The sequence below is a fragment of the Callithrix jacchus genome, chromosome 5 (assembly GCF_049354715.1).
Source record: "Callithrix jacchus isolate 240 chromosome 5, calJac240_pri, whole genome shotgun sequence".
Taxonomy (NCBI): domain Eukaryota; kingdom Metazoa; phylum Chordata; class Mammalia; order Primates; family Cebidae; genus Callithrix; species Callithrix jacchus.
Window position 1 is genome coordinate 117,663,297 of NC_133506.1, and position 24,401 is coordinate 117,687,697.

The window sequence follows — 24,401 nt, forward strand, 5'->3', positions numbered from 1 at the left end:
GACAGTGCAAAATATGAAACAACTCATTTGCAGGGAAGTAAATCACCGAAAACTGTTTATGAACTGGCATCCCTTCTTCGAAATGTAAAGCGAGGACCTCTTTAAGTGGCGGTATATTTTTGTTTGGGGGGTGGGGGGTGGGGGGAGGGCGAGCGAGACGCGGCTGCCATGCGAGCTTAGACTTTTGGAGGCTTCTCTGTTCTTTTCTATTCCTGGAAATCACAAAAAGTGTGTAGGCTTCGAGATCTTCTTCGCCTTTTCTTTCTTTTCTTTTTTTTTCCTCCTCCCTTTCCCTCTCCTTTCCTGGCGAGGGTGACTAGGAGCCGGCGAATCCGCGTTTTTTTCTCTCTCCCTCCCTTTCCCCCTCCCCGCCCCCTCCCCAACAGCCCCCAACTACAGCCTCCGCCGCCGCCGCCGCCGCCTCAAAATTCAATAAAATGAGCTCTTATTTCGTCAACTCACTGTTCTCCAAATACAAAACCGGGGAGTCCCTGCGCCCCAATTATTATGACTGCGGCTTCGCCCAGGACCTGGGCGGCCGACCCACCGTGGTGTACGGTCCTAGCAGCGGCGGCAGCTTCCAGCACCCGTCGCAAATCCAGGAGTTCTACCACGGGCCGTCGTCGCTGTCCACGGCTCCCTACCAGCAGAACCCGTGCGCCGTGGCGTGCCACGGGGACCCCGGCAATTTCTACGGCTACGACCCGCTGCAACGCCAGAGCCTATTCGGTGCGCAGGATCCAGACCTGGTGCAGTACGCAGACTGCAAGCTTGCCGCCGCTAGCGGCCTGGGCGAGGAGGCCGAGGGCTCCGAGCAGAGCCCGTCGCCCACACAGCTCTTCCCCTGGATGCGCCCGCAAGGTGAGCTCGCCACGGGGCCGGCGAGGCAGGATGGGGCCGGGAGGGCCCAAGGCCGGGCAGGGGGCCGGGCAGGCTGGGGCGCATTTCCTCCAGCTTCTGGAAGACTTGCCGGCTCCGTTCCCATCGCCTGCCGCTTTTTCCCTTTCTTTTTTCTTCCTTTCTTTCTCTTTCTTTCTTCTTTCTGTCTTTTTTGTTCCCCTTGAAGGGGGTCGGTTAGAAACATTTCCTGAATCTATAAACCCCTCACCCTGCCTTACTTTTCTTTTTCTTCCCCTCCTTTTTTCCCTTTTACTGTTTTATGGGGGGTAGTGAAGAGAGGGTGGTGGGAGTGGGGCGCTCAACTTTTGCACTTCTCAATTGCTTTATAGTTTAATTACCCTGAAGAAACTTTTCTTCTGGGGCAGAGGCTCTGGGGGCTTTTCAAGGTGGGTCCATTCGTCCCCACCCGGCTTTTTTATTCTTATTACCCCCCCTTCACATCCTTCCTCCCAAAGTTTATGGCACTTCTAATAGATCTGAACCACCTCCTACCCGACTCTGGTCTGGGTAACCAGGGGAAGGGGCTCCCCTTTCTGGCTCCCTTAGATTCAGTAGTGTCTGATCCCCCTCGCCCCCCTTCTCCGCTGACCGCGGCCTTCTCGCGCCCCCCACCCCCGTACGGGGTAGAAGGTCTCCTGCCCTTATTATACTGGTCTCCTAGGCTCGTTCACGAATCTTCCAACCTTCTCCGTCTCTGCCCCCTCCCCCACCCTCCCCTCCCCTCTGTCTCGCCCTTTCCCCCATTCCCAGCAGCCGCCGGACGCAGGCGAGGCCGACAGACCTACAGCCGCTACCAGACCCTGGAGCTGGAGAAGGAGTTCCTATTTAATCCCTATCTGACTCGCAAGCGACGAATCGAGGTATCGCACGCGCTGGGACTGACAGAGAGACAGGTCAAAATCTGGTTCCAGAACCGGAGGATGAAGTGGAAAAAAGAGAACAACAAAGACAAGTTCCCCAGCAGCAAATGCGAGCAGGAGGAGCTGGAGAAACAGAAGCTGGAGAGGGCCCCGGAGGCGGCGGACGAGGGCGACGCACAGAAGGGCGACAAGAAGTAGGCTCCAGCTAGGACTGCCAGGGCCGCGGCCGCCCGCACGTCCGCGGGTCCCGGCCGCGCCGCCGCCGCCTGCCCCCTGCCCGAGAGAGCTCTGGCCCCGCTAGCCGGGCCAGGAGCCGGGCCTCCCACCGCAGCGTCCCCCGCCGCGCCAGTCCCCGCTAGTGGTAGTATCTCGTAATAGCTTCTGTGTGTGAGCTACCGTGGATCTCCTTCCCTTCTCTTGGGGGCGGGGGGGGGGAAGAAAAGGATTTAAGCAAGGACTCCCTCGCCCTGTGAGGATGAGCGGCCAAGGCCCGGCTGAGCCCCCCACGCCCCTTCCCACCCCTTGTAAAAAGCCTTCTTGTGCAATGGTCTTTTTCCTTTGAACGTGCTTCTTTGTAATGACCGAGGTACCGATTTCTGCTAAGTTCTCCCAACAACATGAAACTGCCTATTCACGCCGTAATTCTGTCTCCCTCTCCTCCCTCTCTCTCTCCTCTCCTCTCTCTCTCTCCTCTCTCTCTCTCTCTCTCTCTCTCTCTCTCTCTCTCTCGCTGCGTTCTCATTCCTCCTCCCATTCCTCTCTCCCCTCTGCACCCCCCAGCTCGCTGGCTTTCTCTCTGGCTTCTCTCTTTTCCTCCTCCACCCACCCCCTTTGGTTTGACAATTTTGTCTTAAGTGTTTCTCAAAAGAGATTACTTTAGTTAGCATGCGCGCTGTGGGCAATTGTTAAAAGTGTTCTTAGGTTTACTGTGAAGAGAATGTATCCTGTATCCGTGAATTGCTTTATGGGGGGGGAGGGAGGGCTAATTATATATTTTGTTGTTCCTCTATACTTTGTTCTGTTGTCTGCGCCTCAAAAGGGCGGAAGAGTTACAATAAAGTTTACAAGCAAGAACCCGAGTCTGGCCTGGCCAGCGCTCCTCATTTGCTCCCGGGTGCCTTGGAGAGCCGGTGGGGAGCCTGTCACCAGGCTCCTGCGCCTGCTGAGGCTAGGCCGCGGAGAGGAGGGGGCGGGGGCTGGAGGCAGGTGGTGCGAGTCCCTCGGCCCAGGGGCGCAGGGGGTGAGGGAGGCGGCTGCGCCTGATTGGAGGAGAGAAAAACGAGGGAGGGGAGCCAAGAGAAACCCCCTCCTCTTGCGTTCCGAGGCTGCCCAGCCTGGGAGACCAGGGCGCCCAGGCCACGCTGGAGACAAGCGCCTGAGCTGGTGGCTGTGTCCCCCGCCACCTCCCTCTTTGTTTTGCTGTGAGTCCTATGAAGAGTGTGTGTGTGTGTGTGTGTGTGTGTGTGTGCGCGCGCGCATAAAGGTGGAGTGCAGGCCTGCTGAGCATAATTTTTTTTTTTTCCCTCGGACTCTTGTTGGGGGAGCAGGAGAAGGGAGACCGCTCTTCCCTGCCTCTCCCTCTCTGGGACTTGGCCACCTTCGCTCTGTTCTGAGGCCATGGCTCACCACCTTCCTTCTTTCGCTGCCTCTGCTTCTGTGGTAGTCACGCTCCACTGAGGCATACGCCTCCGGAACCGGGAAAGCAGCGCGCCATGGCCACCCTCCACCCTTCCTTTCTCTCCCCAACCACCCAACCCCCTTCTTTCTTTTACTTTGAAACCTTTTTTTTTTTCTTTTAGCCACCAGAAACTGCAGCGTCCAAGGCCCATTGGCTGAATCCTGTGCCCTAGGAGTATCTAGGAAGCCTCGCTTCATCTCCGCCAGCAAATCTGGGGCACCGAGAGAGAGACAGAGCCGTGAGCCAGGCTCACCTTATTCCTCGTCTTGGGAGAACCGGACAACTTCCCCAAAAGGCCTTGCAATGCAGAATTGGCGTGGATTAATAAAGACCAGACCTGCCCCACGCACCCACCTTCCCAGTTGCATGCATTCAATCCCTGCGTTTGTCTCTAGCTCGGTAACGGGCTGGAGAGGATGGGTAGGGGGGTGACAACACGGATCGCCCTGAGGTTATTTATTTTCTCTTCCTCTCAATCTCTTCCTTCCCAAACCTCGCCTGCAAGCTGCCTCCAGCCCGCGGGAGTCGGCAGCGGCCCTTGAGCCCCCAGCCCCAATCCACAGGGCTCGGCTTTCCCATTCATTATTGATCATATTTTATAAATCCAACGCCACACAATTTTTTCCACATTACCGGGAGCCGTGGGGAGGCAGCCCACCCATTGGCAGAGGGGAAGTCACGTGGGCGTGGTCACGTGGTCCGGAGAGGAAAAAGGGGGTCCTTTTTGGTGTAAATCTGGACTCTAATTCTGTAATATATCAAGGAATCTCGTAAAACCGACACTAAAACGTCCCTGCCTACAAATCATCCGGCCAAATTATGAGTTCATTGTATTATGCGAATGCTTTATTTTCTAAATATCCAGCCTCAAGTTCGGTTTTCGCTACCGGAGCCTTCCCCGAACAAACTTCTTGTGCATTTGCTTCCAATCCCCAGCGCCCGGGCTATGGAGCGGGTTCGGGCGCTTCCTTCGCCGCCTCGATGCAGGGCTTGTACCCCGGCGGGGGGGGCATGGCGGGCCAGAGTGCCGCCGGCGTCTACGCGGCCGGCTACGGGCTTGAGCCGAGTTCCTTCAACATGCACTGCGCGCCCTTTGAGCAGAACCTCTCCGGGGTGTGTCCCGGCGACTCCGCCAAGGCGGCGGGCGCCAAGGAGCAGAGGGACTCGGACTTGGCGGCCGAGGGTAACTTCCGGATCTACCCCTGGATGCGAAGCTCAGGTAACGCCGCGCACCGAGCTGTCCCGAGCCCCAGGGGCCCGAGCACATTACTCGGAAGGCGCCCCCTTCCCGGCCGGGCGCCCCTTTCCGCGTCCAGAGTGCTCCCGGCCGGAGGCCGGCCCCGCCCCCGCCCCCATATTTGCTCGGTGCTCTCAGGTTCCCTCTGCTTCCCGGCGGGTCTCTCTTCGCCGACGCCACGGCGCTCCGAGCACCCAGCCCGCCCCCACCCTTCCTCTCGGCCTTTTAGCTTTAAATATTTATTAGCAGCGCCGGCACGGGGTGGAGACGAGGCCGTTTGCTTGCGGAGGAAGGCTGGGGTTTACAGAGAATAGCCATTAAGGTCTCCCCCCCTCCCCCTTCTTAGCTAAGGATCTCAGCCCTGGGTGTATCCCCCTACCCCAGCTCGAATAAGGTATGGGGGAGGGGGCCATAGCGCTAAGCAATTCTCCCCTCCCCCTTCCTTTCCAGCGAACCCCACTCCCCCATTATTCTCATCAGCTCAATTAGTGGTGGGCTCTAGAGGCCTGACGGGAGGAGAAAAGGACCCAGCCAGGGACACAGAGCCAGAGAGGCAGGTGGAGGGAGGGGGTTGAGACCAAGAGAGATGAGCCTCCTGACCCCAATGAACTTGGGTAGGGGAGCGGAACAGGAAAACTAGAAAGGGGCAGAAGCCTCATGGGACTGCAGCTTCCTCAGGTGCTCTTCCTAGGGTTCCTAGGCACCCCTAAAAAACTGGCCAGGTTTGGAGATATCACTCCAGATAAGAGACTCACCTCTTCGGGAAGGGGCTAGGACTCTCTGGAGCCAAATCAAAACTTAGAGAGTGTAGTTCACCCAGCGAGCTGCTGCAGGAACCCCAAGGGTCTGAGGTTCCATAAGGTCTCTGCCAATGCTGGCCCAGACATTCTTTTCTGTGCTGTTCCACAGCAGATGAACTTGGGGGCTAGCCCCAAAGTACAGAAGACCCAAGACTCATTGTCAGAGGCACCCAGCTCAGTGATGGTCAGGGGCCAGAAGAAGCCCAGCTCTCACACCATCAGTATTCGTGGTTATAGACCCCATTACCTGCTCCATAGTTTAACTGCCTTTCCAGATGATTTATCAAAGCCCCCATTTTTCTGCTTATAGGCATTTCAGCTTGACTTTTATGTGACTCCAAACTAGGGCCCCTAACCCCCCTCCCCTGTTTCCTTCCCAGGAGCACCTCTTTCAAGTCTCCTCAGGGTTCTGGGCCTAATGCGGAAGTTCCCCTCTGCCCTTCAGCCCTCACCACCCAGATATTCCATGTTCCATCCTATCCCAGACTGTTGTCTCTCCTCTCCCCCGTGCCTTCCTAGAGGTCCAAAGATTGCTTTAGGTAGCTGGACTATATAGGCAAGCAGGCAGGCAGGACACCCTGGCCCTGTCTGAAGCTTAGCCACTCACTGGAAAAGAATCATCAGAGGGTCAACTGCTGTCAGACCAGCTCTTTGCTCAAGGAAATCTGCAAATTCTTACTTTCTCATTCCATAACATTCTGGGGGAGACTTGGAGGGACTGGGCCTTTGAGGCCCCTTTGTCTCCTTTTCTTCTTGGAAAACATTCTCAAGCCAGGCCTGGCACCCCACTCCAGGGTCACTTGCATGGTTTCTGCATCAGATCAGGATTCAAAAGAGGAGGTTTAGGGTCCTTGATCCTAGAGAGTGAAAGGAGGATTAATCTCCCCTCATCCCACTTGCACCCCTTAGGAGCAGAGCCTTCAATAGCCAGCAGGTTACTTTCCTGGGTTCAGAAGCTCCAGGCTGAAAAAGACTTCTTGGATAGAAAATGGGAATGTTTGCCTTGAGAAGCCCGTAGAAAATTCTGCAATTGAAAGGATACTGCAGCTGGAATAAGGGCTGGGGTATGGAAAGCCAGAATTTCGTTTATTGGGAAAATGGGCTTCTTCACCCATCAACTTCAAATCACAGAGGGCCTAAGAGGGAGGTGAGCACTCTTTTGGAGTTTTCTACACTCACTGATTTTCCTCTAAATACTGTGCGCAGGAACCGACCGCAAACGAGGCCGCCAGACCTACACCCGCTACCAGACCCTGGAGCTGGAGAAAGAATTTCACTACAATCGCTACCTGACGCGGCGGCGGCGCATCGAGATCGCGCACGCGCTCTGCCTCACAGAAAGACAGATCAAGATTTGGTTTCAGAACAGGCGCATGAAGTGGAAAAAGGAGAACAAGGCCGCGGGCCCCGGGACTACCGGCCAGGACAAGGCTGAAGCGGAGGAGGAAGAGGAAGAGTGAGGGATGGAGAAAGGGCAGAGGAAGAGAGATGAGAAAGGGAGAGGAGGAGAAGCCTGGCTATAGGAACTGAATCAGGAAACTCAAATCAAATAGGGAAGTAAAAACAAACAAAAACTATTTAAATGAAAGAGGTTTTAAAATTTTTTTTTGAGGAGAAAAAAAGGTGAAATATTGGTTTTTCAGCACTGAAAAAAATACTACCTATAGGAAAGTCTGTCAGGTTTTTGTTTTTTGTTTTTGTTTTTGTTTTTTTGTACAGGATCAGAAGGACATTATCTACCTGTTCTGTAGCTTTCTGGAATTTACCTACCCTTTTCTATGTTGCTGTTGTAAGGTCTTTGTAAAATCTTGCTGTTTTGTAAGCCCTCTTCGATGCTGTCTTTGTGGACTGTGGGTCTGGACTAGCCCTGTGGTTGCCTGCCCTCCTAAGCCTCTGCCTTCCCAGTAGCAGCACCGAGGGGCCTTAGGAAGCCCCAAAACCTACAACTCCCGTGCTCTCCAAGCACCTGGCCGCTGCTTCTTGCTCCCCCGTCCCTTGGCCCCATGCTCCCTTTTACATTCTATGTGTATCTAAAAGATGGAAAAATAAAACACAATTCAAAATAAACAAATGCCATATATTCTGTGTAAGGCTGGGAAGGGGTCGGGTTAGCAATCACCCCTTGGCTCTGACTTCTGATGCAGGTTCATTTCTGTGCTGGGTTTGTTCTTTTTCTTGGTGCCTCCTGCTCTGGGTGGGGACTGCCAACTAGTGAACCCCGATATTTCACTCATGCATTCCCTTTACACTCTTTTACACACATTGAGGTACATGATGCACACGATCACGTGTTTACAGGTTGACATCACACATGTCCACACTGTCACGGACACAGACATTCGTATCCATATGTTAACAAATAAACATACAGGCATTCATATAATCCCAGCTGCACGTCAGAACACACCCATTCATGTTCACACACACAAGTGAACACATTCACACTCACAGATACATTGCTACCAGCGTACATTCACACATTGTCTTAGAAACACAGATTCACATTTGCCCCCAAGTAAACGCATTCAGGAGCCCACATGCTTAGTCACACAGGCCCACAAAACAACAAAAACCTCACAGTTCCACAAACCCGATTCCTCATTCAGGTCTGGAAACCGAGCTGCGGGATCTGGATGTGGGCCGCAACTCAGGCACAGAGACAGAGCTGAAATCCAAGCTGCTAGGCCCCATACGAAGGAAGAGCCGAAGGAAAGGGAAATGAACACCGAAATCCACTCTGGCTTCTTGGGTGGCGTTGGTTAGAGGCCAGGCCAGGGAGTAGAGGCTCTCAGTCGGCGCACAGCAGCCTCCAGCTAGGGCACTCACGGCTTCCTGCTCGCTCGACAAACATTTTCGGCAAGAGCTAGTCCTTTATTTTATTTCGATTTATTTTACTTTCCTTTGTCTTAATTTATCTCGTTCTAAACTGACACAAGCGACCCAAATAAAACTTTAAAATCGGGGGTGGAGAAGGGAATGAGTCCGGCAGCAAGAGCATGAGCGGTGTGGCGGCATCCTGGCCGCTCTCGGAGTCTGGCTGCGCCACGCCCGGGGCTTCCTCCGCGCCTCTCCGCCCGCTCTCCGCGCCGCCGACAGCAGCCTGGAACCTTCTCCGCAGCACACACACAGAGAGAGAGAAAGAGAGAGAGAGAGAGAGAGAGAGAGAGAGAGAGAGAGAGAGAGAGAGAGAGAGAGAGAGAGAGAGAGAGGGAGAGGGAGAGAAAGAAAGAGAAAATTGGGGCAGGGGAGGTTATTTCGTTTCCTGAATTTGGTCATTGGTAGCTCAAGTTGAAATACGGGGATATTTCAGGGGACCTGGGAAACCTGGGCTGAATTTTTGTTTCATTTTTTGCTTTCAAATACCCGCTGATTGCAGGATCAAGACCTGGAGGGTGGTGTCTATGCAGCTAGAATCGCCGAACTGATTTTTATTCGATTATAAACCCTGAATTATTTAAATTATAAAACAGACTTTGGAAAGAAAGAGGAAAGAGGGTTGGTTTTAGGATGATCTGTTGAATTTGAATTTGTCTGTGAAAGGCTTCTAAACCTGCAATTTCCCCCATTATTGACCACGTAGCCCCCTGGAGAGCGCGGGGAGCTGTCAATAGGGAACCTGGACTTGCCTGCATTTGGGCGGGAGAGGCCAGGATCCGGCTTGACCCTCCCCCAGTTTCTGGGTTTGCGGAGGCGAGAATCTGGTTGTCTGACTGTCAGCCTTTCCTCTTGGGACAAAAACAAAGCCCTAGGGGATCCAAGGCCCCCACGCCCGCAATGCTGCAAGCCTCACAGGTAGGGGTTCTGCCCTCTACAGGGCTAGGAATGAGGGTGCCAGTTCAGCTGGGGAGAGGGAACACCGAAGCTTTCATTTTGCCCACGTGCGGACGGCAATTCTAGACACTAGACACCGGCCTCTGCTCCCGTCTCACCCCAAAATTGCCTCAGAACTGTCCCTCTGCAGAGAATTTGGGGTAGACTTTTATTAGAAGAGGGAGCAGACCTCCTGTGGAAAATAGGGAGGTTCGGAAAAGAACCCTTCCTAGCTGCACCTTTATAGCTTCTCCACTCTGATTCTCTGCCCCCCCAAATCTCACCCCTTCTCAGATTGGGGTTTCCCCAAAAGGAGAGCAGGAGAAGAAAAGAAGATGGCGACTGAGAAAAGGGTTGCTGGTGGAGCAGCCATGAAGAAATGCAATAAATTCCTTGTTGTTTTATGAAAATTTACAACTTTGTGATAGAAGTTTATGAGTGGTTGAATCCAGCGATTGGCCGGCGCCGGTCATGTGGCCAGGCGATCGTGAACATGAACTTTTTATCATTTCCCTGGTGGTTATAATGCAGCATTCTTTTGGACACCACACCTAGGTCGGAGCACTGTCGTCCTTCAGGGCTCCAGCCTCTTGATATTTTTATACTTCAGTATCAGCTCGATAGAGCAAAAGAGAGAGAGGAGAGAGGGGGGTGAGGAGAAAAGAGAGAGAGAGCGAGAGAGGGAGAGGGAGAGCAGGAGGGGTGGGAATTGCACAAAGAGAGAACCAAAAATAATTTTGATTCCTAAGTTAATTTGCTCACTGATCTGGGATTTTAGTCATCATGGAGGGTAAATGGACACTCTGCCTAGGACTGCAGCCTGATACTATTTTTCAAAGACAGAACTTACTCAATTTTCTATGCAAATGTCAGAAAAATGAAACACCCTCTCTCCCAAGTCAGAGAAGGGGAAGCGACGGCTCTCACGTTGGGACAATATTATCTGGAAGCTGAAGAAGAAACTGAATGCTCCTTCTTTCCTCCCTCCCCATTCCTTTCAATCCGGAGGGAAAAAAATCCCAAGGTCTGCAAAGGTAAGGGAGATTCTACAATTTTCTTCGGGTTCTTTTGCATCGCTTTTGTAGGGGGGTGGGGCTTGGGTTTTTCTCCCTCCTCCCCTACTCCAAGACGGGGCTGAACCCCACCTCTGGGCGCTGCAGGGAGAAGCTTCCCAGGAAATTCGGTGGTGGAGAGAGGGGTGGCTGCTTCCTGGAGGGGGAGCCAAGGCAGGGGAATCGGGAAGACGAATCTAAAGAGGGCCAGGAGACAAGCTCTAAGTTGCCCTTTTAAGCTTGGAGGAGAGACTCAAGGGGGCTACGAAAGAGAGGATAGGGGCATCTGGGCTTCAGTGGCACCCAAAGAAGCCAGTCGTTATGGCCTCCGTGGGTTTGCCCCCTCCCCCTCCTGCCATCCCTCCCTTGTCCCAGCCTCTGGCTATTGCCCCCGAGCAGTTCTCTTGCCTGGTGCGGATATCGCCGGGTTCCCGGCTGCATTGGCATGTGGGGTGGTGGCGCTAAGGGACGTCCTGGTCTCTGTAGGGCCTGGAATCTCCGCCAAGGCCGGCGAGGGAGAGGAGGCGGCTAGAGAAACACAGAAAAGACAATTTACATAGAAATGCTCGCTATCTCCCTTCGGAGACGTTTTTGAAATTAAAGGGCTGTGGGTGGAGACACCAAAAATGAGGGAGACCCTCCGCCCCCCCCCCCCAGGAAGCTTGCCCGAGAATGCCCAAATCTCTCGCCACTCACGCAGGAGGGAGCCTCGCTCTGCAGGGAGACAGTTTTGTGGTTTTAATGCGGTAGGTTACAGCTGTTGGTTTCTGCGCTTATCGATTCTATTATTTGCATTGTATTGGTATGGGATGTGTGGATTTCGGTGGAGGAAAAAATTGCCATGTGTGTGTCTGATATGGTAACATTTCAAACTTTCCTGGGTCCAAACATGGTGATTGTGAAAGAGCTGTTAAGTGCGTTTTTGTTTTAGGCTTTTAAATAAAAACAAAAAAGAAAGAAATGTAAGAAGAAAATAAGAAAATCCAGTTATGGAATGGTGTGTAAACTGGAAAGCTAACTGGCACTGAGCTCAGGCAGTCCCGTCCCTCGGGTGTCCAATTTATCTCTCAGTCAGGCCTTCTAGAGGTGTGGGGAGGGCGGAGAACCATTGGGCAAGAGACAGAGATTCCTCAAGTAGCTGGTGGGGAGGAAGTAGAAGCCAGCCTTGAGGCAAGGACTTAAAAATGGGGCAAGGGAGCTTCTGGGGGAAGTTTCCAGCTAAGAGATAAGTGACGTTGGCTGTGGAGGGCAGGAGAGATTGTGATTTAGTTTGGTTTGCACGAACATGTGATTGCTTTTCTCTTTCTTAAGACCAGATATAGGACGTTCAGCCTCGAGCCTCTGGTCGCTCCGGAGTTACAGGGCCTGGGGTGTGTTGGAAGTGGGGGTATATTTATTATTTCAGTCCTAAGCTGGGAGAGGGCCACTTGTGGCGCGGAAGGGGCTCTGGGGTCCAGGGTAGATGCCCTAGTCTCAGGCCCGGCCTGGGCGCCGGGAGGGACCGCTCGGTTTCGTAGCGAGAGTTCTCCGCCAGCACCCACGGCACTAAGGGCTTATTCTCAAGGGATACATTTCCCAAACCCACCCACACTAAAGGTCTTTTTCTCCTGTAGTCTTGGAGGGTTATAAATCCTCCCTTAGACAGTTCACTGGGACCCAAATTATGCGGTTTGCTGCCATCTACCGTCCGTTCGCAGACACGCGGCTTCTGCGCCGCAAACCCCGCGACACTGCCCCAGCAGTGCCCGATGCCTGGAGCCCTGGCCGCGCAGGGTCCAAGGGATTCAGGGGATTTCGGGTCCACACCGACGTTCTCAGCTGGATCTTGATTCCCCGGTGTGGGTTAGAGAACAGAACAAGTCTCTCCTCCACCCATCCTCAATTCCCGACTCTCCCCGCCCCCTCATCCGTACCTCCCACCCCAGCCTCAAACCTGGAGGCTGGGAGGGGAAGGGGAAGGGGCTTCCTCTAGGACATATTTAAAAAGGTCTAATTCTGCATCCAGTGGCCAGGGGCCCTGAACCAAAGGGTGGAGGGATCAGAACCGAGACCCCCACCGCCACCCCCACTCCCACCCCACCAAGGCGCGGGAGAGAATGGGGCCGCTTGAGAGATCCGAAGCCAAGGCTGTTCAAGGTTTATTTGGTTTTCTTCTCAGCCAAGGGAGGGGGCCGGTAGGGAAGGCGCCGGCCGGCAGTTCCACTCGGTTGTCAAAAGACAAACTGGGTCTGTGTTCTCCGGGTTGGCTGGTGGGTCTTGCCAGTTCCTTGGTTGGTGGGTCCATGGTGAAGGAATTGAACTGAGTTTTCTGGAAACTGTTGGTGTCTGCAAGTGAGTGCCTATCCCCTCCCCCATTCTCGATGGTTTCAAGCGAAATCGACATAAATATGATTTGGGGAAAAAACTGGGAGTGGGACTGGGGCTAAATCATTAAGGAACCACACCGTCGTAATTTCCGTTCCTGTTGGACCCCTCACACTGGCTTAACTCGACCGCCTTCCCAGGAGGGGGTGGCCAGGGCTAGGCTATGCGCCTCCACTGCAGCGTTTGAACGTTTGAATATTGGCCCCTGTCTCACGGGTTACTGATTAGCTCTGGCTTTCAAGCCGTAGGAGGAAGCTCTGGCAGTTTCTTTAAAGGTGCTGTGGTCCTAGTTCCTGGGAGAGGGGTTCCAGGAAATTGCCTGTGGTGCCAGGCAAGCCAAGGTGTTGTCAGAGTCTGGCCCAGGTCTGACGAGGTCGAGGGGCCTGGTGGTCCTGGGACAAACACTGCGGCTGCGGCCCCCGCACTTTCCGGCGCCTGGGCATCTGGAGCAGCTCCTTTAAGCTTTTCCACAGTGTGAGTGACTTTCTGGCGGCTATGAGACCTGGCTCAGCGAGTTGCTCTAAGCGAGGCCCTGAAGGAGCCAGCCTAGGTCTTCGGCCCTTCCGAATTGTTTTGCTTTTGGGCAATCCAAAGGACAGGTAGAGAAGTCGAGCTGGTACAGGGTATTGAAACACTTCAGTACCCTTGGGGTGTTCCTGGGCCTGGGGGTAGGAAACCAGAGAGTGGGCTCAGCACTACTGCCCCCTCCCCTTAAAGATTAAAGAGTATGCTGCTCATTTGCATAATGGAAATGAAGTCTTTGTACCTTGATTTGCAGGGGCCAATTTTGGGGCAATGTGCCTCATCTAAAGAGCCTCCTCCAACCTATGGGAGTAATCACTCAGTACCCCTGGTAACATTTATGTTCCCCAAACCCAGAGAAACAGTCCAGGACGAGAATTGGATTGAAATGTTTTCATTGAACACTACCCCAGCCAAAGTTGGGGTGGTGAGGGAAGGTGCTCACCACCCCAAAGAGCTGAGGGGGAGGGCTTTATAGCTTAGAGGAAATTGGAAGCCTGGACAATGTCTCAGCCCCCTCCACACACACGTCACACACACACACACACACACACACACACACACACACACACACAAAGGCAAATATCTCTCCTGAGGTTACCTATCAAGAATTTTACTCCTGAACTAAACACAACTCAGGAAACATTTTCCTGAGAGCTGGAATGTGTTAGCTTGCCCACAGGACTGCAGGCTCACAGCAGAGAAAATTACAATTATAAATCCTGCCTGTGGGGTATCTGTACAATCCCTCAGTTATGTACTCAAGAATTGGTACACATTTCTATTCATCTCTCTGAACACACACTTCCTCGTTGAGGCAGGGAGAGACACCCTAGACTGGCAGAAGTCTGTGCCTGCTGTGTATTTACATATTCCCCAATGGAGACAGACAGACGTCGGTGGACCGAACCACAGACAGATTTGTAAGGATCTGGCTCCAGAAACCAGTCGGTCTCTGGCCAGCCCTGCCCGTCTGCTCTTTTTCCCAAACAAACGGATCAGACGAATAAACGCTCATAAATACCTCTGGGTTTAGATAAGAGGATGAGGCGCTATTTCCTTTCATGCCCAACTCCAGGCGCCCAGGCCCTGCCCAGAGGGGCTCCATCTCCAGACAAGCAACCTGCAGAGGTGAGGTTAATTTGGGGGCTGTCACTCTAAGGATAAGACAATTATTTTCCTGCTTCTGTCACAGGGAAATGCTCCCTTCCTCACCAGATCTCATTTTGCTCAAACTCTACAGAGAAGACCACACTATTTAGTGCTAGGATGGGGACATTGTGGCCAGGGAGGAGGCAGGGAAGGCTGAGACCCAGGGCTCAGCCTCAGCAGTAGGGAGGAGGTGCATGCAAGCACTCTCTCCCACTTTTTTCCCTCTGTTCAAATGGCCCCTAGTCCACTCTAGAAGTGAGCCCAACCCTAGCTAAATTTGGAATATTTATTGTTCTTCATCATCAGGGGGTTTTAATTTATTTTCTTAAATGCCTATCAAAAAGTCCCATAGAGTCAGGGAGTGATTGGAGGGACATCCAGGGATGACCAGTTTGCCATTAAGTTACAGCTTAGAAGTTGCCCTGAGTTCAGAGAGCCTTGGAGACCATGTTGCAACCAAATAAGTTCCCAGCCTTGGTCCTCTAAGCTCAGCTCCCTACCACCCTCCCTAGTGTCTTGTATACTATCTTCATCCGGCAGAGCTCAGCCAGAAAAAAGAGCCCAAAGGAAGGACAAGACAGAGGAGGGTCAGCCTAGCCTGACATCTGACTTTGTTCCCTGCCCCGACCCCTTCTTGTCCCCAAGTCTGAGGGTTGTCATCCTTCACTACCTGGCCTGTGTATGCATATTAGAAGGCTGGAAATGTACTGTGGCCCTGTCTCCCAGCCTGGGCTTTCGATGCTCATTTTCCTTGGATGAAAGAGCCAGCGACATACACTCTCTCACACACCCAAGCTTGTAAGGCAGCAAAGCTGATGATACAAACGTGGGGTGTGGGAGGGAATTGTAGCAATGCTGAGACACAGACAGAAGGGAGAGGAGACGCTGGCTGATGGCTGGAAGCTGCCTGCTGAGTCCCGGGGAGAACTCAAACATCCTTCTCTCCCTATCAAACTAGAGCAAAAACCAAGTATTGGGAAAGAATTAATTTTAAAAAGAACTGCCAGCTCCTACAGACACTCGCAAGAGGAGTGAGGGTGTCTTTCTTCCTAGGGGTATCTGACTGCCTCAATTATCAGGATGGTTTGAAGACCCACAACTGGAAGAAGAATGATTTCTTCCTCATGCCCAGATTTACTGGGACATCCCTGATTCCTAAAAATCCTGTAGCCCAGACTATTCTTGAGATTGCAGAGGGTGCTGGAGTGAGGGTTACAGGCAGGATGGGGATCGACAAATAAAGTCACCCAGGCTGAGGGAGACCCCTGACTCCTTCACTCCACATCACCACGTGAGGAGAGGGCTAGTCCCTTTCCCCAGTGTCCCTTCCCCTGCCAAGAGTGAGCAGCTGCATACTAGAAGCAAGCAGGATGTCTTGGGCAGCTGTCCGGACACTGCCTTCCAAGAAGCTCCCAGCCTAGCCACAGAGCCAGAGGGGGAAGCTTGGGCTCAGACCCTCCTGCCAGCTCCCAGTCTTCTGGGTCTCCTAGGCAGTGGGATCTGGACTGCCCCCCCCCCCCCAGATCAGAAGGGCTGTGGAGAAGCAGGAACAATAACCCGAGGCTTGGAGGAGAAAGGGCAGATCTGATAAACAGGAAAAACGATGTTCAAAACCTGGGGAGGAGGGTGTTTCTTCTTTCTCTTCTTAGCGGAGAACTCTTCTCACCTTCTACCAACACAAAACCCTAGAAACAAACCTTCTTTAGGTCTCTCTCTCTCTCAAGCAGATTCGGAAACATTTACCCACCTCTCCCTGGAAGGACGGGGCCCAAGCAACGCAGGGGTTAACTTTTCTGAAAACACAATTAACTTTTTCCTATCCTGCGTGGGGTGGGGGAGAGATACATTTATTTAATCACCTAGGAGTGGGGTGGTCTCGATCTAAACGCTCCCTTCCCCCTCAAAAGCACAGAGCCTATTTCACATATCCTACGTAGGTGGAACAGGACGCGTTCTGTTGTTAGGGAGAGAGAGAAAGGAGAAGGAGAAAGAGAAGGAGGAAAAAAAAAAGGTTGATAGGTTTGTGCGCGGGTCCCTCGTGCGGGCTGCGCTCCTCCTGGGTGCTATTTGACAATTCCTGCCTCTGCCATTGGTCAGTGTTGGATCAGATGGTTGTATTTCCTTCTGGCCCTCACTGGCACCTCGCCATCCCCCCTCAGCTAAAACCCAATCTCGGATATACTACTAATAGGCGCGGCGCTCGGACTATAAAACACAACAAATCATAAACCCGGCGGAGCAGCAGCGGCCGCGCGCGCCTCCCCTCCCAATGAGTTCCTATTTCGTGAACTCCACCTTCCCCGTCACTCTGGCCAGCGGGCAGGAGTCCTTCTTGGGCCAGCTACCGCTCTACTCGTCGGGCTATGCGGACCCGCTGAGGCATTACCCGGCGCCCTACGGGCCAGGGCCGGGCCAGGACAAGGGCTTTGCCACTTCCTCCTATTATCCGCCGGCGGGCGGTGGCTACGGCCGAGCGGCGCCCTGCGACTACGGGCCGGCGCCGGCCTTCTACCGCGAGAAGGAGTCGGCCTGCGCACTCTCCGGTGCCGACGAGCCGCCCCCGTTCCACCCCGAGCCGCGGAAGTCGGACTGCGCGCAGGACAAGAGCGTGTTCGGCGAGACGGAAGAGCAGAAGTGCTCCACTCCGGTCTATCCGTGGATGCAGCGGATGAATTCGTGCAACAGTGAGTGAGACTCCCCGTCGCCGTCGCCCTGGCTCCCGTGGGCCCCCACCCCGGACACAGAACTAGTGAGCGTCCCCCCACCTTCCCATTCTCCCACAGGGTGCTGGGTAGGCGTCTCGGTTAGGAAATAATAGAAGATTGGGCGCCTGCTTGGAGTTTCTCGCCTATCCCCTGGTAGGCAGGAGTTACAAAGTTTGCAAAGTCCCAGCCGCGCTGGGAGCCAGGGGGAGCGAGTGGACTCTCCTGGGGCGCCTGGCCAGAGCCGGGGGTTCCAGGACAAGGAAGGGAGCAGGGGACCACAGTCACTGGCTTGGCTTTTCTTGGCGCCCCCGTCCCTCTCCCAGCCCTGGTAGGGTCCCCCAACCAAAGACGGCTCCATTAAAAACGGAGTGCGTCATGCAAGGGGGTGGGGGGTGACGCTGGAGAGGAAGAGTTGAGTGTGTCTGGAACTGTGTTTCCCGGAGCGGGGGGCTGGAGCAAGATGAGGCACCGGGAAAGGGGTGGTTGGTAGTTAGAGGAGGGAGAAGGATTAAGAGGAAGGAAGAGAGAGGGAGCAGGCGGAGCGAGAGAGAGGGAGAAACAGGCGCGGGGTCTCAGGTTGGATTATTTGTTGGCCTCAAGTCCCAATTGACGTCCATTAGCCGGACTCGAAAGTGAGGAGCCGTTAATGTGGACTACGGATCGATCTACGTCATTACTGATTAAGGGCCTGGATTTATCATTGGGTGGGCGGGGTGGGGGGAGCTGGATGGATGGAAAGGGAGGGAAAAACAAGATGCAACTAGGAAGACACACACCTGGCCAGCCCCTCCCCCCAGGCTCAGGTGGGAGTTCAAACTGCTCCTCCCCTCCCCCATCTAGAGTCTAGACACGCGGCACAGGCCTAGGAAACCAGGAGGGAATCTGGAGGGGGCGCTGGAGGAGTGCGAAAAGGGGGAAGGGAACCGGGAGAGTGGAGGGCATCCCGGTACAGGGTGCAGACTGGAGTCTGTTTGAGGGTCGACTAGGGGAGGGGGCCCCTGGGCCCGCTGACTCCAGGCCTCAGCATCTCCACTCTGCGTAACAGGTTCCTCCTTTGGGCCCAGCGGCCGGCGAGGCCGCCAGACATACACGCGCTACCAGACGCTGGAGCTGGAGAAGGAGTTTCACTACAATCGCTACCTGACGCGCCGGCGGCGCATCGAGATAGCGCACGCCCTGTGCCTGACGGAGCGGCAGATCAAGATCTGGTTCCAGAACCGACGCATGAAGTGGAAAAAGGAGAGCAAATTGCTCAGCGCTTCTCAGCTCAGTGCCGAGGAGGAGGAAGAAAAACCCGCCGAGTGAAGGTGCTGGAAAGGGAGGGAGGACGAGAGGGGAAAGGCCTGTGGGAGCCAAGGGCGTCGGAGAGCCCCGGAAGGAAGGCTTTCGGGTGGGGGAGCCAGGAGACTTGCTCTCTGGCACAGGACAGGCGGGGCCAGCGCTCTCCTGGACGCCCCCGCCCGCACAGCTCCCGGCGGGTGCTCAGAGGCCTCACTGCTCGAGCCCACCCAGCACCCCTCGCCCTTCTTTCCCGAGAAACCCGCCTCAGCCTGATCAGGCTTCCCGGTGAGAACTGAGGATCGGACTCACTTGATGTTTCCTGGATGCAGAGCAAAATGCTCTTGTCCCTGTCGCGTCTCATTTCGTCCATGTCCCCGGTGCACGGTTCAAAGGTAGATTCGCTGTCCCCTCAGCGGGGGCCTTGAAGACTCCCTGATCCCAGATCTGTCGTCTCTCCCACCCCCTCCTTAAAGCCACTGGAAGGAGCACATACTACCTAGAAGTAAGAAGAGGAGCCTCAGAAGAAAACAAAGTTCTATTTTATTAATTTTCTATGTGTTGTGTTTGTAGTCTTGTCTTAGCTCTGGACGTGAAATACTTCGGTAATAATATTAATATTAATAATAATAATAAAGATGTGAAAACTCGACGCTCGGTCACCTCCTATCTTCCCCTGCCATTTTTTCTTCTCCTCCAACCCCCAGCCTCTCCATCTTTCCTGAGCCAGAAATCTTCAGCAAAGGCGAGAACCCTGGCCCGCGTAGCGGGCCCTGTTCGACTTGGGAATTTGCAGCTGAGATAAAGGCTGGAGCGATCCATCCTGGCCAGGCCCCAGCGCTGCGTTTCCCTGGTGCTGAGCCTTACAGCCGCCTCTCCCCGTGCAGACTTGGGGGATGGAGAGGGGCTGTTTCTCTCTCATTCTGTAGCCTTTCCTCCTGTGTCTACAGCACTAAAGGAGCCACTGAGGCCCCTAATGCTCTCTTGTGGAGATGGAGCCATCGAGTCTGGGGGCCTCTGCAGCACTTTTCTGCCCTCACCTCGGCAGAGGCCCCTCGCCTTTGGGCTGTCCACATGGCCAGGTCTTCACCAGCCTTGGCCCTCTGCTCCCTGCCTGTGGCTCTGGAGACTGAAAAATGGGGCCACTGGGTATCTCTCGCCCTGCAGCTGAAGGCTCCAGGTGCCCCTTCCCACCTCAAGTAGGAGATCAGCCATGAGTAGGGGAATGTAAAGCCACCAGCCAGGCACAGGCTGAGGGGCACGGCTTTCCCTTGCTCCTTGGAGACCCCAGGGCAGGAAGCCAGGTGATGGGGCATTTAGTGTCATCCTTTCAATCCAGAATGGCCCATTCTCTCTCCGCTCCCACGGGCACCCAGAGGGCAAGCTGTGGACACTGTTTTCCTTTATTCCTCCGCCCTCTCGCTCCCTTTTTAAAGAAAATCGTCGCCTCGTAATAGGGGCCCAGCTGCGGCGGTCTCTGGCCGCCCAGCGTGCTCAACAAACCGTGCGGGTCCTTGGAACCCCTTTTTCGGGAAGGCGGCTGCCACCAGGCAAATTCTCAAACTGCCCAGCTGCGAATGAGGGGCCTGGAGTGGGGCCTCCGAATGCAATAGCCGAGGAGGAGGGAAAGGGTCCTGCTTTACAAACTCTCAGACACATGTTACTACTCAAACCCAAGCCACCGACACGGTGGCCGCTGCAGTCTTTTCGGCAACTAGGCCGCTTAGCCTCAGCTGTGCTGGGTTTCTGGGGTCCCTGTCCTGCTCTGCCACTCCCCAGGCCTGGGCTAAGGACCACCAAGGAGGTCAGGAAGGGGATTTCAAACTTCCAAGTGGCCCAGGAGAAGTGAACGCTTCCCCTGCTGCTTTTTCAAGCCACCCGTCCAGCCCCACGCTCGGTCTGGGAGCTGTGGACAGCAATAGCAGTCCCTCCAGGATGCAGGTCGGGCTGAGCTCCGGGGGAGAAACTGTTGCAATAATTGTTTTTCACACACAACTTCCAACCCTTCCCCCATTTCCGCCCCCAATTCAGAGACTTGCAAAGCCCAAGAAAGGGAAAAGCAACTTAATCTTTGATCTTCTCATCCAAAGTTAAAATAATAACGACGATGATGTAGGGAAAAGGACCCAAGTAGAGAGGCTAACCCCACCCACAAGAAAGTGGGTAAAAAGCTTAACGCCTGCTCTAAAACGCTCAACCCTGTGGCTGAGCCTTGGCCGGGTTTCTTTCTCTCCCCGCGGCTGCAGGGAGCCAACAGGGAGGCAGCCGCCGCCGCCATGGCGGTCTCCCTCCCGAGCTCCCGTCGATCGCCGGGAGGTGGCGCGCTCTGCTCAGAGGCCAACGCCAATCTGCTCCCCGTTTCTCCCCCTTCTCCTTTTTTCCCCCTCTCTCGGAGGCTCGCATTGAATCGGCCCTAACGATTCTCGGATCGTCATTATTTGTAACCATAGAGCATGAATTACCTCTTGAGGTCATCAGCGAGAATTTACGACTGGTCAACAAAAGCACGTGATTCCCTAACGCCCCCCCACCCCCCTTCCAACCCCCCCCCATATTTGGCCGCATACATAGCAAAACGAAGTACAGTGCATCGCTATAATTCATTAATACATCATAAATCGTGAAGCACAGGGTTATAACGACCACGATCCACAAATCAAGCCCTCCAAAATCACCCAAATGAGCTCGTACTTTGTAAACTCCTTCTCGGGGCGTTATCCAAATGGCCCGGACTATCAGTTGCTAAATTATGGCAGTGGCAGCTCTCTGAGCGGCTCTTACAGGGATCCCGCTGCCATGCACACCGGGTCTTACGGCTACAATTACAATGGGATGGACCTCAGCGTCAACCGCTCCTCGGCCTCCTCCAGCCACTTTGGGGCGGTGGGCGAGAGCTCGCGCGCCTTCCCGGCGTCCGCCCAGGAGCCCCGCTTCAGGCAAGCGGCTTCGAGCTGCTCCCTGTCCTCGCCCGAGTCCCTGCCCTGCACTAACGGCGACAGCCACGGAGCCAAGCCCTCTGCTTCGTCCCCCTCCGACCAGGCGACCTCGGCCAGCTCCAGCGCCAATTTCACCGAAATAGACGAGGCCAGCGCGTCCTCGGAGCCTGAGGAAGCGGCGAGCCAGCTAAGCAGCCCCAGCTTAGCTCGGGCGCAGCCAGAGCCCATGGCCACCTCCACAGCCGCGCCCGAGGGGCAGACTCCGCAGATATTCCCCTGGATGAGGAAGCTTCACATCAGCCACGGTAATTCTCTCTCTTTTTTGTCTTCTCAGCTTTCCTTCTCTGCGTTTTGGGGTGGGATGTGGGGACAAGGAGAACCTGGCTTTCCCCCAAATATAGATTTATTTTTCCAAGGGGGAGAAGTCTCTGAGAGGGGCCTCATAGCTTTGTAGACAGAGCCAAACAGGGTCTCTCTGTGGTGGGGGGTATTTTTAATAATTTGTTGCCAGCTTCGGCTTAGGTTTTTATTAGCTCAGCTATACCAGCATTAGGATAAAGGATGGGGTTCATATAATGTGGGGAAGAGTCCTGCTTACCCCTGAAATTTTGAGACTACCGCTAGCAAAGAAAGGGTGAGCTTTCTGGGGCAAAAGTGCAACCGCTCTCCTCCCTCCGGGGCGAGCGGCCGCCTGAGCCCAGCCAAGGGTGAGGCACTAGGAGTCAGCAAGAGACAAAGCCGGGCGCATTGGCTGCCGGCAGAAGTGGGGGATGCGGGAGAAGGGGGTGCAGAAATCGAGCTTGAATGTGGGCATCTGGAGTAGAGAGGATTGGAGCTGCGGTGAGCTGGGTGCCGGGACGCCTGGGTCCTGCTCCCCCGCCCCCTCCCACCCAGTGCCCCCTCCCTTAACCGGAATAACATTGCCTTGCGGCTTTCCTCTATCTGCTCTAGATATGACTGGGCCGGACGGGAAAAGGGCCCGGACCGCGTATACCCGCTACCAGACCCTGGAGCTGGAAAAGGAGTTCCACTTCAACCGCTACCTGACCCGGCGACGGCGCATCGAGATCGCCCATGCACTCTGCTTGTCGGAGCGCCAGATCAAGATCTGGTTCCAGAACCGGCGCATGAAGTGGAAGAAGGACAACAAACTGAAAAGTATGAGCCTGGCTACAGCCGGCAGCGCCTTCCAGCCCTGAGCCCGCCCAGAGGAGCCCAGCGGCCCAAGAGCCCGTGCCACCCCCAGCCCTGGCCCCTTCAATCCTCCCCGCACTGCCGCAGCCCGCTGGGGACCGGTTCCCACAAGCCTGCCTCGCCCCAGCCTTGTGTTAAGATATTTCGATATTTCCTTTGGTCTTAGGTCTTCCTGTGGCTCCCTCTCTCCTGGACTGGTTATCTTGTTATTATTGTTAATAATAATTATAATTATTATTTTCCCTCCATGCTCCCAACTCCCTTCCGCTTGCCCCAAATCCACCAGTGTTTCTGAATGTTTGTGTCTGTGGTTGCAGTCCTTCCCCCAGGGAAAAAAAAAAAGAAATTCGCATGTTTAATGTGAACTCTCCCCTCCCCATCTGTGTTCTAACTTATTTATAAAAAGATGATCACTGTATTTTGAGTTTCAGCTGGAAACTTCTCTAAGGGGCAGCAGTTGAGTTGGGGTAGTACCGCAGTGGGGCCAAGCTGAGCTGGCCTCTGAGATGGAGTCTCTTTTCATTCTCCTTTCCCTCCTTCCCCACTCCCCAGGCCCAAGTCTCCTAGGGGCTTGGTTCTAGGGTGGGAAGAGGCTGGGGAGGACCAAAGGGGTGATACTGAGAAGAGAGAAAGAAGATAGTGAGATTTAAGTTCCTGCTGCCTGGGTAGGCCCCACAAGGCCTGGTCTGGGAGTATACGGAAACAAAAACGATCTTCAGTGTAATATGTCTTGTGTATTTCTCTGTGAATCCATAGGTCTGGCTAGAGGGCCCAAAGCTTGTAAATATGGGGATAGTCTGGGTCAGACCCATCTGTTCCTTACCCATTTCTCTTCCAAGACCATTTGTAGTGAGCGAGCGGATGCTGTGCTACGTGTGAAATCTGTCTTTGCGGGGCCTGTCTCGGTGATTCGCTTTTGGTATATGTTTGTAGCTTTCCTTGAAGTCAAATAAATGTTTCCCCCACTCCATTGCCCTTCCACTTGTCTTTTCTCCGAGGGGTTTACCTCTCCCATCCCGGGCACATCCTGGACCATTCTTAGTAGATCTCGGATGCAGGGTGGAAAAAGTAGGCTCTCCCTAACAGCTCTTCTCAGTCCTGTAAGTCCCTGGCTTGGTCAACAGTGCTTGGGCCAGGGAACAGACCTTCATGCTTGGGGGGACTTCAAGGCCCAGAAACCCCATGTGGGGCTGGGGCAGGGGAAAGGCTGAGCTAGAGTCCATCCTGGTCTTCCACTAGCTGGCCAAGGAAGCCTCTGGAAAACCCTTCTGGGAAAGTAATTTGGGCCTAAGTCCTCAGCAGGAGGCTCCCAGCCTTTTGGGAGTGGTAGAGGCCTGCCCAGCCCCCTGTCTCCTACTCTAAGTCCCAATTCAGTTCTGCCACCAACTAAAGCAAAAAAAAAAAAAAAAAATCAGCTGGATTTCAAATGATTTCTCTCACCCTCAGCCTTCTCTACCCTTATCAAGGGCTCCTTCTCTCCAGGCGCCCAACTGATCTTCCCTCTTGATTAGGAGTTGGGGTCCTTGCAGAAAGACCCCTGGTTTCCCCTTCAGCCTTGCCCAGGGCCAGGGCCCAGTCCACCTCCATCCAAGTCAGCTTCCACCCTGAGCGCAAGAGTCAAGTCTGGACACTTACCCGGTCAATCCCTTCCAGCTTGGCCCAACTTCTTACTGGACTTGGGGGGAGGGGGAGCTGGTGAGGAGGCAGCCGTGGGTCGTGGAGGTTCTACTTGGCCCTCCTTTCCCTTCACCCCTTGACTTTGTCCCCCTTTGTCGATAGCAAACTATCCCAAAAGTCGCTATGACATTTAGATGTCAAATGGATAGGGGTTTTATCTCGAAGTTAGATCGTAAAAATCGCCGAGAAGTCAGACAGATACCCCTCACTGGCTCGAGAAAGTCACGTGAGGTCCA

The 24,401-nt window shown here is 54.3% G+C and overlaps 4 protein-coding genes and 1 long non-coding RNA gene across 7 annotated transcripts; 4 read left to right on the forward strand and 1 right to left on the reverse strand.

The window, feature by feature from the left end:
• The first annotated feature begins 23 nt into the window (after positions 1-23).
• On the forward strand, positions 24-2,839 carry HOXB8 (homeobox B8). Of its 2 annotated transcripts, none has more exons than XM_054256305.2 (2): positions 24-861; positions 1,651-2,839. In XM_054256305.2, the coding sequence occupies exons 1-2, from the start codon at positions 438-440 to the stop codon at positions 1,956-1,958; spliced, it is 732 nt and encodes a 243-aa protein (XP_054112280.1). In that variant the 5' UTR covers positions 24-437; the 3' UTR covers positions 1,959-2,839. The 2 variants fall into 2 exon arrangements, with proteins under 2 accessions (XP_054112280.1, XP_035157222.1); XM_035301331.3 differs by having other exon boundaries at positions 1,654-2,839.
• A 248-nt stretch (positions 2,840-3,087) lies between these two features.
• Positions 3,088-7,546, forward strand: HOXB7 (homeobox B7). The gene is made up of 3 exons (XM_017972695.4): positions 3,088-3,181; positions 3,560-4,657; positions 6,682-7,546. The coding sequence occupies exons 2-3, from the start codon at positions 4,258-4,260 to the stop codon at positions 6,933-6,935; spliced, it is 654 nt and encodes a 217-aa protein (XP_017828184.1). The 5' UTR covers positions 3,088-3,181; positions 3,560-4,257; the 3' UTR covers positions 6,936-7,546.
• Positions 7,547-8,418: 872 nt separating this feature from the next.
• Positions 8,419-24,293, reverse strand: LOC144582879 (uncharacterized). Its single transcript, XR_013536403.1, has 3 exons — positions 24,124-24,293; positions 10,746-10,865; positions 8,419-8,582 (listed from the first exon to the last, which is right to left on the reverse strand). It is a non-coding gene; the product is annotated as an uncharacterized LOC144582879 (long non-coding RNA).
• Positions 9,815-19,008, forward strand: HOXB6 (homeobox B6). Of its 2 annotated transcripts, none has more exons than XM_054256306.2 (3): positions 9,815-10,319; positions 16,535-17,059; positions 18,126-19,008. In XM_054256306.2, exons 2-3 carry the CDS (start codon positions 16,645-16,647, stop codon positions 18,383-18,385), a joined length of 675 nt encoding a protein of 224 aa, XP_054112281.1. In that variant the 5' UTR covers positions 9,815-10,319; positions 16,535-16,644; the 3' UTR covers positions 18,386-19,008. The 2 variants fall into 2 exon arrangements, with proteins under 2 accessions (XP_054112281.1, XP_054112282.1); XM_054256307.2 differs by having other exon boundaries at positions 16,567-17,059.
• On the forward strand, positions 20,922-23,458 carry HOXB5 (homeobox B5). The gene is made up of 2 exons (XM_002748473.6): positions 20,922-21,599; positions 22,246-23,458. The coding sequence occupies exons 1-2, from the start codon at positions 21,038-21,040 to the stop codon at positions 22,491-22,493; spliced, it is 810 nt and encodes a 269-aa protein (XP_002748519.1). The 5' UTR covers positions 20,922-21,037; the 3' UTR covers positions 22,494-23,458.
• Positions 24,294-24,401: the final 108 nt, after the last annotated feature.